This window comes from Camponotus vicinus, unplaced genomic scaffold (assembly GCF_025532165.1).
Source record: "Camponotus vicinus isolate PSW18456_S1 unplaced genomic scaffold, iyCamVici1.0 SCAF_3, whole genome shotgun sequence".
In the NCBI taxonomy this organism is placed as follows: domain Eukaryota; kingdom Metazoa; phylum Arthropoda; class Insecta; order Hymenoptera; family Formicidae; genus Camponotus; species Camponotus vicinus.
Genome location: NW_028141967.1, coordinates 10,997,298 through 11,009,841, shown reverse-complemented (window position 1 = coordinate 11,009,841; position 12,544 = coordinate 10,997,298). Strand labels below are relative to the sequence as shown.

The 12,544-nt window shown below is 34.2% G+C and overlaps 1 protein-coding gene and 1 pseudogene across 1 annotated transcript in view; one reads left to right on the top strand and one right to left on the bottom strand.

The window, feature by feature from the left end:
• Nucleotides 1-418: 418 nt before the first annotated feature.
• Nucleotides 419-12,544, top strand: part of LOC145968271 (uncharacterized) — a 91,715-nt gene continuing 79,589 nt past the window's right edge. The window contains exon 1 of the mRNA XM_083093653.1: nucleotides 419-586. Coding sequence (XP_082949779.1) covers nucleotides 419-586 — 168 coding nt within the window. The remainder of the gene's footprint in view (nucleotides 587-12,544) is intronic.
• On the bottom strand, nucleotides 5,760-7,507 carry LOC145968270 (uncharacterized; annotated as a pseudogene).

Sequence of the window (12,544 nt, the reverse complement as noted above, 5' to 3'; positions counted from 1 at the left end):
AAAAATGACTTTTTTTGTAGTCGAAAAAAACAAAATAAAAAATAGTCTAATCTTCTTAACTTAAACTTCGTTATTCTTAAAATACTCATTTAGTCCTATTCCTATGTTAAATTTAAAGAATGATGAAAGTAACATTAATATAAATTATAACATTATAACCATCTATAACATTAATCTTCATACTTTAATGTAATAAACAAGGTTTAATAAAATTTTTTATTTGTTTACTTCATGTGATGCGTTATATCTGATAAGATATAGAATCTGATAAGTCATAAATAATGATTAACTCATTAGATGCGGATGATTTATCTCAATCAGCATAACTATATAAAGTGGATCAAGATGAAAATTATTTATTTTATATTTTCTGTTAAAATTTTATTTCACTTACATTAAAAATATAAAAAAATTTAAAATGTTTATGAAATTATTTGCGATAACATTAGTGACTGTTATTAATCTGCAAGAAATTTATGGACATGGAATGATGCTAGATCCTATAAACAGAAGCAGTGCTTGGAGAAAAGGCTTTCCCATAGAACCTAATTATACCGATAACGAACATTTCTGTGGTGGACGTACTGTATGTATTATATAAGATTATATAAGATTTTATACTGTATATATTATATAAGATTAAATTAGTTGTTTTTCTCTATACAAATCATATATTCTTTAATTTAAAATATTTTCTTAATTGTTGATAATTTTATAAATATAAATGATTGAGAATGAAAAACTTTTGTGAATAAATTTTAATAATAAAAATAATTATAATCTTATTTTGTTTGATATAAGAATATAAAAAAAACAAATCTATATATATATGTACATGTATATATAAATATAAATATATATATATATATATATATATATATATATATATATATATATAGAACATATCTTTCATCAACATCGTAACATCTTAACATCATTAACATTGTAAATATATTCATTTTACCAAAATATATATGAAATATACAATATATACAGGGTGTCGCAGACCACCCGTATTAGCCGAATCTCTCAAAAACTGAGCGCGGCAGACAAAAATAGTAAGTTTCAGACAAAAGTTGTAAGGTTTCAAGTAACGCATTACATGGCGATATCAGTATGACCTTGAAGAGTCACCTGAAGGTCACGTGAAGGTCACCTCCAACTTTTCAAATGGGACACCCTATATGCTTTTGCACATTCTTGTAGCTCATCTCGAGAGCTTTCCAAAACACTATAATTAAGTTCGTTTTCATTAAGTACTTTCCGAGTTATGAGGCTTGAAATCATTTCTTAATTTTACATAAACCGTAAAATATCTTGTAAAATATTTATTTTTCGATTATCTTACCTTGATACTTTTACAAAATAATGAGAGGAATCAATTGGTATAAAGAAAACACATAATTGTTTCGAAAAAAGAAATGTAATTTGCAATTAACAATTACATTTTTTCTTTGAAACTGATACTGATATCGCCATGTAATGCGTTACTTGAAACCTTACAACTTTTGTCTGAAACTTACTATTTTTGTCTGCCGCGCTCAGTTTTTGAGAGATTCGGCTAATACGGGTGGTCTGCGACACCGTATATATATATATATATATATATATATATATATATATATATATATATATATATATATACTGGGTGTTAAAAAAGTCTGGACATGGTCGAATATCTCGATTAGGAAGAGTTTTATTAGAAAGTGTTTCAGACAAAAGTTGTATGGCTTCGAGAGAGACATAAGATGGTGTCATTAGTTTGACCTTAAAGAGTCACCTGAAGGTTACGTGAAGGTCACCTCCAAGTTTTTAAATGAGACACCTTATATACTTTTGCATATTCTTGTAGCTCATCTCAAGAGCTTTCCAAAACACTATAATTAAGTTAGTTTTTATTAAGTACTCTCTGAGTTATGAGGCTTGAAATCATTTCTTAATTTTACATAAACAATAAAAAATATCTAGTAAAATATTCATTTTTCGATTATCTTATCTTAATACTTGTTTCGAAGAAAAAATATGTAATTTGCAATTAACAATTACATATTTTTTGTTAAAAATAACTATGTATTTTCTTTACACCAATTGATTCCTCTCATTATTTTGTACATAAAAGTATTATGATAAGATAATCGAAAAATGAATATTTTACTAGATATATATATTTTATGGTTTATGTAAAATTAAGAAATGATTTTGAGCCTCATAACTCGAAAAGTACTTAATGAAAACTAATTTAATTATAGTGTTTTGGAAAGCTCACGAGATGAGCTACAAGAATATGCAAAAGCATATAGGGTGTCCTATTTAAAAAGTTGGAGGTGACCTTCACGTGACTTTCAGGTGACTCTTTAAGGTCAAACCAATGGTACCATGTTATGTCCTCCTCGAAGCCATACAACTTTTGTCTGAAACATTTTCTAGTAAAACTCTTCCTTATCGAGATATTCGACCGTGTCCAGACTTTTTTAACACCCAGTATATACATATACAGGGTGATTCAGAACCTTTGTAAAAAACTGTGAGGGATGATAGGTCTTGTAGAAAGGACCATTTTTTGTGAAACAACCCATGTTCTCTGACGCGTCGTTTAGGTGCTATGCGACCGCGAAGGTCTTACAAGTATAGGCATGAAAGTGTTCCCCTCCGATTTTGATGAGCTTTTAATATGTTGTTTTCTAGACAAAAGGGACATAAGGGACACATATTTTTTTTATACGTGCCTATACGCGTGTCTAGGGGTAAAACACCCCTTTAAAAGAAATCGGTTTTTTCCTTTCGAGATGAATATTTCAAAAACTATAAGAGATAGAAAGAAATTTTCAAATTAAAAGTTAAATGACTTCAAGAGTACTTTCCAACAATAACAAAAAAAATTTTTGAAAAATTATTTTGAAAAATTAAAAGAATAAAAAACTTTTTTTGCAATTAACAATTACATATTTTTTCTTAAAAATAACTATGTGTTTTCTTTACACCAATTGATCTTCCGAATGCTTTTCTACGCATGCGCATTGATGGCGCATGATTGCATATATCAGTATATATATATATGAATATATACCCATACGGAAAATAATTGGTATTAGATTCACTACACATAGATATCCCACACAGCACGAATGGCTATTTGCCAACGGATAGTCAACATATTTTAGTCAACTTTAAGTCGCCTTTTTAACAATACACAATAAAAATGGCTAAAAAACCGTGGCGCAGGTTGTCAGAGCGTAAAAAAATAAAAGTAATAATAAAAGACTCTAAGTAAGAGACATAATATATTAATAATCAGTTAGATATGAAGAATACATACGTACGTTTCGATCTTTTCAAGATCCTTTTCAATGTTCAAGAAGTCGTTAGAAAATAAACAAAATTAAATTTTAAATAATAAACAGAGTGCGATTAAACAAGGACAAGCGCGATAAGAAACAAATAGACATTGTGTACAATAATAACGGTCGTAAAAATTTAAAACCGCTAACAACAGATGTGACGAAAGCGCATAGACAGTTAGAAAACTAAGAAACTAATAATGTCTGGCCGTAAGCTAAATTTTCCGAAAGAAGGCCAACGCTCACCTCTTCGTCAAAAAAAAGACGCAATAAAACCGCATACGCGAAGCATATTATCTCACAACTATGTATTGTGTGACGATCCCCCGATGAAAAACGTCCTAAAAAAATTTTTTTATCTCCAAATAAGTCATGAAGTCGTAAGGATAAAATTAAGCTGGTCAAAAGATTCTTAAAAAATCCAGGAGTCTCTCCAGGTGGAAGATCCAACAAAAGAGTCAGCAGATACAAATTGAATCTCTTAACCGACGAGCGAGGTGGATGCCTATGTAAAAAATACAAAAGAAAGAAAGAAAGTAAACTATCAAGAAACAAAGAAACACATGTGAAGCATAAAAGTAATAAGAAGCTAGCAATTTCATATCACAAAAGAACCGTTAACAAAATTGAAAACAATAGATATAAAAGCGAATAATGTACGATGTATTATGCAAAAGACATGGAAAAAAAACAGAACGAAATCAAGAGTCCAAGCCAGATACTTACAAAGATGGAAAACAGAGAATCAAGATAAAGCAAGGCAAAACCATGTCAGGTGAAGGATTGCGATTGTGAAAAGACTGAACAATAACTGACAGAATGTGAAGAAGGAATAGAACGAAGGGAGGGAGGAAGACAGGAAAAGTAAGGATGAGGGGAAGGGAAAAGGAAACTTAGGAAGTGGGAGGCAAAGGAGCGGGAGACTTTGAAAATTCAAGACATTTTTTAATCATGGGGAGATAAGCGTCATTTAATAAAGAGGTATCATTTTGTAGATTTAACCCATTTTTTTGCTGGCTAATATGAAGCAGAAAAGTTTTTTTCTATAAAAAGATTCTTCATTAAGAATTATCGTGTCATCCCAATTAAAATCGTGACCTAGGAATTTATGAGATGAAACAACCGTATGGGAATCGGAAGAATAATTAATCATAGGCTTGTGTTCCTTTAATCTAGTAGCTAAACGTCTGCCCGTCTGCCCTACGTAAGATGCATCACAATCCCTGCATGAAATCTTATAGATAACATTAGCATGGCTCATTTTGGGTAAAGAGTCTTTATGCAATTTAATGACCGTTCAATTTATTGTTCACCGTGAACGCTAATTTCCCACCATTATCTTGAATCATTGAGTAAAAACTTTGTGGGATACCTTTAATATAAGGAATGACAAAAAATTTTTTTTGAATAAGGAGAGGGAGGGAGAGGAGTTGTGAGGTGAGAGTCTCTATTGTGGATGAGAAATTTTAGTCGGCGTAAAATAATTCTGTGGATAAACTGGAGAGGATAGAAATTTTCAAGGAGAATGTTGATGACGAAGGAAAGATTTTGTTCGTGGAATTTTGGATGGGAAAGATGAAAGGTTCTATCGACGAGACCCATGACAACGCCAATTTTATGAGAAACAGGGTGGTAAGAAAAAAAGTTCAAGAATCTACCCGAGAAGGTAGGTTTGCGATACCAATTGAACTCTAAACGATTCTCATTAATAATCATTTAATTTTTTTTTAAATTTTATTGCGATTCAATTTAGTGACAGCGCCAAATATTATTTGAAAAAATGGATGCACACCATTTGAAAAAATGGATGCAACGTCACAGTTATAAAAACTAAAGAAAAGATCTCCTTTTTGAGAAAATGTCAGAAACGTAACTTACAAGGGAAGTGTCACAACTGTCCGGAACCGATTTGATTCTCCTTCAAATATGTTGTTAAATACACAAATCTAAAAGACACGTATTTTTTTATATGTGCGGATTTTGAGTTTTAAGGGGTGAAACACCCCTTTGAAGAAAAACGGTATTTTTCTTTAGGATCGAATATCTGCTAAACTATAAGAGGTAAAGAAAAAAAACGTGCAACAAATTTTAATGGCTTGAAGAGTACTTTAAAGTTATATGAACAAAAATTTTTTATTTTTATTTTTATTTTTTTAAACCCCCCCGCCACTTAATTTTTTTTTTCAAAATTAAAATTTTTTTACCTAATTTAAAACTTATTTTTTTCCAAATTCAACCATGTGTAATAAAGTTATGTTACGAAATATCATTTTCGAAAATTAGTTATAAACGCTCCCGTATATACGCTCATCCGTGCTATGTGCGTAAGTAATTACCGTCGAACAATAAGATATATAAAAAATGTTGATGTATAATTTTTATTTATATTTTCTATGTATTTATAACTGCGTATTGTACATATTTAGATTAACAAAAATATATTTGCATTTTATATTATTCACTCATTATACACATTACAATAATGATATTCGACAAAAAAATGTTTCAAGCATAATGACTTCTTGCACCAAGAACATCTTACTACTGCTATATTATTGCAACCTTCGATATGACATTTTGTTGAAGTTTCGTCAAAACTAAAGTGTACTGGATTTTCAAATTCGTCTGGTCTTTCATTCGTATAACCACTTTTAAACCACGAATATTTAAATAAGTTTTGATATCGTGGGGATGACAATTGATTATGTATCAAAGATTGTAATTTTATTATATTATTTCGTTCATGTAAATTTATATTACTTTCCAACAGTAAAACCGTATCTGAAAATCTTTTAGCAAAATTTTTCCAAATTCTGAATCCATAAACATCTAATGGTTGTATTTTTCCTGTAGTTCCTTTCGGTATTATCATAGTAGTAATATGTGTTCCTGGAGGTGTTAAATCCGAAATAGTATTGGGGCAATGTCCAGTCCATGAATCGATAAGAAGAACGCTATTAGGACCAATGTTTGCAAAATAAGCTTCTTCTAACCACATTCTAAAATGATCTGTAAAAAATATAAATGTTAATTTAATAGTTTTTTATGACTCTTATTAAATTGTTAAATGAAATAAGTTTGTTAAAGAAAGTAATTATAAAAGGGAAATACCTGATGTCATTTTACCAGATTTCGATGCTTTTACAATAACATTTTCTGGTTTAAATAAATTTTCTTCTACTCTTGGTCCAAATTTACCATTAGCTTCTTTTAATACAATAAATAAAGGTGACAACAAATTGCCATTACATGTATATGAATGTATATAAATGGGTTGTTGATGATATGGATTGCACGACACGTTCTATTTTCTTTTCTCCCTGGTTAGACAATGATCTTCAAGAATGAATTTCCAATTGGAAACCACTTTGATCTGAATTGTAAATATTTTCAGATCCAAACTGTTCAATAAGAGGTTTTACTGTTTCCAGAAAATTATCAGCTGATTGTTGCAAATCAACAGAATCTTCTAATGTTCTTCTAGTGACAAACTTCGTAACTTTTCTTGAAACAATTCGGTGAGACTTCTTGAATCTTGCTATCCAACTGTGAGATGCCTTAAATATAGGACTTAAATTTCCTATTTCTTCTTGAGCTTGTAAAGCCCATCTTTTTAGATCAATATCATGAACCATGAATCCTGATTCAACAGCTGCAGTAAATTTATCATGTGTAAATTTGGAGATGTAAGATAATTTTTCTATACGACTTCCACCTGATTGTATTTGTTCTTCCCATCGCCTTAACTGACGTTCAGATGAAACTCTTCTAAATTTACTTTGTACTACTTTTAGAGGACAATTTCTTTTTTTGTCATTTTCATCAGTGTCCCGATGTCGCCAATATTCAACAGCTCGTCTTTTATAAGAACTATCAAAATTTGTATCATCATTTGAACAATGAGGATGAGAATTTAAATTATCTTCATTCCATGCTTCTTCGTCATCTTCAATTATTTCAAAATTATGTAATTTATAAGGTTCTTCATAATCGAGATATATTTCTTCCGTTACTTCCAACCCATTATAATGAAAAATACCATCCAGCAATATTTTTTTTATGTTTTCCGTTAATTCCACTTCTGCTTCAGTTACTGACGTTTCTGTTAGATATATTGAATTTATTGATACCAATAAAAGTCTAACAACGTTAAGCGGATTGATAATCATATTCAAAGATGTTAAATTGTGCTTTCTATTGCAATAGAAAAACAGTTTACACAGATATTATTACAACGAAAAGACTACACTGACTGTGAGAATTATGCTGCTATATGAACAATTTATATTAACTTATCAGAAACACGTAAACACATAATCTTATGATTCATTTTAACGTAAGATATAAATTTGTTTATGCCAAATATTGCGACATGTATTAGGTGCGCAACTAAGTTCTCGCTGTTTTTTTTATGAAAATGCAACTTTATTGTGAAAAAATGATTACAAATGAATCATTCAAAGTATTGTCCATCGCTAGCTACAACTTTTTCCCATCTTTCTGGCAGAGCTCGAATACCGTTACGGTAAAAGTGTTCATCTTTTGAGGCTATCCACGAATCAAGCCATTTTTTGATGTCTTCATATGAGCGGAACTGCTGATCAGCCAGACCATGTGCCATCGAACGGAACAAGTAATAATCGGACGGCGCAATATCTGGGGAATATGGCGGGTGGGGTAGGACTTCCCATTTGAGCGTTTCCAGGTAGGTTTTAACGGGTTTGGCAAAGTTAGGCCGAGCGTTGTCATGCTGTAGAATCACTTTTTCGTGCCTCTGCTCGTATTGTGGCCGTTTCTCGCGCAGTGCTCGGCTCAATCGCATCAATTGAAGTCGATACCGTTCCCCAGTGATGGTTTCGTTCGGTTTCAACAGCTCATAATAAATAACATCGACCTGGTCCCACCAAATACACAGCATAACCTTCGCAGCGTGAATATTCGGCCGAGCCGACGACGTAGAAGCATGACCGGGCAGTCCCCATGACTTTCTTTTCTTTGGGTTGCTGTAATGAATCCATTTTTCATCACTCGTCACGATGCGATGAAGAAAACCCTTCCTTTTTTGCCGCTGGAGCAGTTGTTCACAGGCGAAAAAACGACGCTCAACGTCCCTTGGCTTCAAATCATAAGGAACCCAAGTTCCTTGCTTTTGAATCATTCCCAACGCATGCAATCGCTTGGAAATGGCTTGGCGGGTAACTCCTAATGCTGATGAAAGCTCTTGTTGCGTTTGGCATGGATCCTCATCGAGCAATGCCTCCAATTCAGCGTCTTCGAAGGTTTTTGGCCTTCCTTCACGCGGACGGTCGTCAACATCGAAATCACCGTCTTTGAAGCGACGGAACCAATCACGGCACGTTGTTTCACTTAGAGCAGCATCTCCGTAAACTTTGTGGAGCTCTCGATGCGCTTCAGCCGCCGTTTTCCTCGAATGAAAGAAGAAAATCAACACTTCCCGCAAATGACGATTATTTAGCACAAAATCAGACATTTTCACACAACCAAAAGTATATGACGCCAAAACAAAATCACTACTGTGTCAAAACGGTTTGTTTACCATATGTCTAAGCTTGGTTCATGACGTTTTGGATATGTCGAAATCGACCAACACTTATTGGTGGCGCAATCTATTGACAAACAGCGGGAACTTAGTTGCGCACCTAATATTTATTCGCAAAGATTCAATTGTAAAAATTATAACTTATCTGGAACACGTATATATAATCTTATCCGGAACACGTACATATAATCTTATCTTATTCATTTAACGTAAGATATAAAATTTGTTTATTGCAACATGTATTCGCAAGATTCAATTGTAAAATAATTTTATTATAGGTAGATAAATTTAGAAAAAAATTGTTTTTAATTTTCATAGAAGAAATTAAATATTAAAGAAATAATAAGAGAGCTGGGGGTATATTTAAAAAAATTCTTATTAATAATATTTAAAAATCTTTTTAAAAATCTAAATATACACAACACGCACTTATAAATACATAGAAAACATAAATAAAAATTATACATCAACATTTTTTATATATCTTATTGTTCGACGGTAATTACTTACGCACATAGCACGGATGAGCGTATATACGGGAGCGTTTATAACTAATTTTCGAAAATGATATTTCGTAACATAACTTTATTACACATGGTTGAATTTGGAAAAAAATAAGCTTTAAATTAGGTAAAAAAATTTTAATTTTGAAAAAAAAAATTAAGTGGTGGGGGGGTTTAAAAAAATAAAAATAAAAATAAAAAATTTTTGTTCATATAACTTTAAAGTACTCTTCAAGCCATTAAAATTTGTTGCACGTTTTTTTTCTTTACCTCTTATAGTTTAGCAGATATTCGATCCTAAAGAAAAATACCGTTTTTCTTCAAAGGGGTGTTTCACCCCTTAAAACTCAAAATCCGCACATATAAAAAAATACGTGTCTTTTAGATTTGTGTATTTAACAACATATTTGAAGGAGAATCAAATCGGTTCCGGACAGTTGTGACACTTCCCTTGTTAGTACCACACATCTGCGAAAATTATGTAACAACATCTCTTTTTATAACAGCAATTCTATTAGGGCTTATAATAAGTTAACTTTCCGTTCTATAAAATGTTTAATGAATATCGAGAAGTCAGATTTATACAAATTTCTAAGAGTCTTACAACACAACTTATTAGTTTACACCCGGTTGTTGTATAGTTGGATTCCGTCTTCCATTCTTAATAATTTTTTCAGAAAACAGTGGACTTTTTCCGTTCTTTGGTTATTAAAGAAAAATTCACTCAATAAAAAAATACAATGGCAGAAAAAAGCGAGGTTCTCTCTCCAAGACTGCCTCCAATCAATTATTATTGCTCCATTCCCCCCTCCCCCCGTGATTGACAATTATAAATCAAGGTTAAGGTCACACAGTGTTCTCTCCTTACCTTCTCCTCCGCCTCCTCCCCAATTCTCTTTTTCTCCTATTCCACACTCCTCCTCTCACTCTTCCTATGACATTCAATTGAATTTCAATCATCCTTCCCCTTCCCAAGATCACTCTGTTCTTAATATACCGAATAAAAAATGGTTTGTGAACCTATCTTCTACAAATATCCCTGAAGAAGTTCAATGTCTCCTCCAACTGGGAAACAATTTCAACCTTCCCCAAAAATAAGTCACAACGTTTAGTTTTTGATTTAGTTAAGAACATTGAATCCAATCTCTTTAAACTGGATCCTGTGAAGGCAGCTGATATTAGAAACTCAGCAGTTCAATTCCTTGAAAAATTTCTGTCGTCCTCTCCTTCCCTTTCTGAAATTGAACGCAGTCTTCTAAATATGGCACGGTTAGCCCGTGTATTTCTTGCGGAACACCCAGATTTGATTATTACGAGAGCGGACAAAGGTAACACGACTGTTGCTTTGGACAAAGCTACTTGTAACGATGCACCCCGAATGCATCGTTTTCCCGGCCGAATAACAGCCGGAAGCTGCCGCCCGGCAGAACACCCGCCGGGCAGAGGCAAGGGCGCGGTGCGCCCACATTTTAAAGCTGATAAACTCGTGCGAAAAGTCTGGGCCGCGTAACGGCCCAGCTTTAAAGATCCGACCGCCGCCGAAGACCGTCGACCGGGCCCAAACAGACAGAGCGCGCCGGCCCGCGTTCGGCGGCCCCAAACCCCTCCGAGCGGACCCGAACCGACCGACTCCGTTATTCTCTCTCGGTAGGGGTAATTCCGAAATACGCCGACGCGGGCTAATTAGCGCGGTATAAAAAGACGGTCTTGGCACATTTCGAGACAGATCCTTCTGATCCTTCTCAACAAGCCAAGCTAGTCTGAAGGCCAGCAAAGCGAACGAGAAAATCCTAGCGAAATCTAAAAGCCAGAAGGTAGTGGGAACGCTGCCTCCGCCGATTGATATCGGTGCTTGCGGGATCGCCTCCGAACCGAGATCCGAATATCAGACGTCGCGCCGATCCCGGGGTGGAACTTGAGCCGCCTCCGACGCTTGCTAGCATCGCGACGCCTTCCGAAAACCCTACATCCATCCAGGGGGAAAGTAATCTAAGTTGAATAACCGCACTGACGGGATTTAAAGCGCCGAACAGCTGAGCGATAAAAACCGCGGCAAAAACTGCGACGCGCGGCTTCGGCGAAATACGCCGCGCGCCAGGTTATTATAATCGATATTCAGCCGAGCGATCATCCGAAGAAATAAATTAGCGGGATTAATAATTGTAGCGCACTACATCGCGTCACGTTAAACCGTAAAAAACGCACTCCACCGCGGGAACACTAAGCGACTAAAATACATCGCGGCGAGCGAATTGCAACGCGGCGATTCCATCCGCGCCGCGCGAATATATACTCTATGTAAGTACTTGACTCACAATAAAGGTTTTTTTTTTGTTATCTTAAACCACGCGTCAATTCTTAGAACCCGACGCCCAATTCCGACGGCTATCCGTACATTTCGCGGACACGGAAAACCGCACGTTACATACTTATTTTAAAAAAATGAATGACTTACTATCTGACTCTAACACTTATTTAGTTGTTAAGACGGATCCAACGAAAAAAATCACCAACAATCTTAGAAATTTGTTTGCGAGATGGTGAAAGAAAGAGTTTATTTCGGTCAGAACGGCGAAATCTCTGTTATATAGCGATAGTGTATTGCCCCGTGCGTATGGCCTACCAAAGATTCATAAAGATAATGTCCCCTTACGGTTAATTATTTCTTCGCTAAATAGCCCGTTACATTTGTTTGCTGCGTTCCTTTATAAGCTCTTGTATAACTTACCTAAGCCGAATAGCCACATTTATAGAAGCCTTTTTATAGAAAAAGACTTGTTTCTGAGATGCTTCATATTAGCCAGCAAAAAAATGGGTTAAATCTACAAAATGATACCTCTTTATTAAATGACGCTTATCTCCCCATGATTAAAAAATGTCTTGAATTTTCAAAGTCTCCCGCTCCTTTGCCTCCCACTTCCTAAGTTTCCTTTCCCCTTCCCCTCACCCTTACTTTTCCTGTCTTCGTCCCTCCCTTCGTTCTATTCCTTCTTCACATTCTGTCAGTTATTGTTCAGTCTTTTCACAATCGCAATCCTTCACCTGTAGACATGGTTTTGCCTTGCTTTATCTTGATTCTCTATTTTCCATCTTTGTAAGTATCTGGCTTGGACTCTTGATTTCGTTCTGTTTTTTTTCCATGT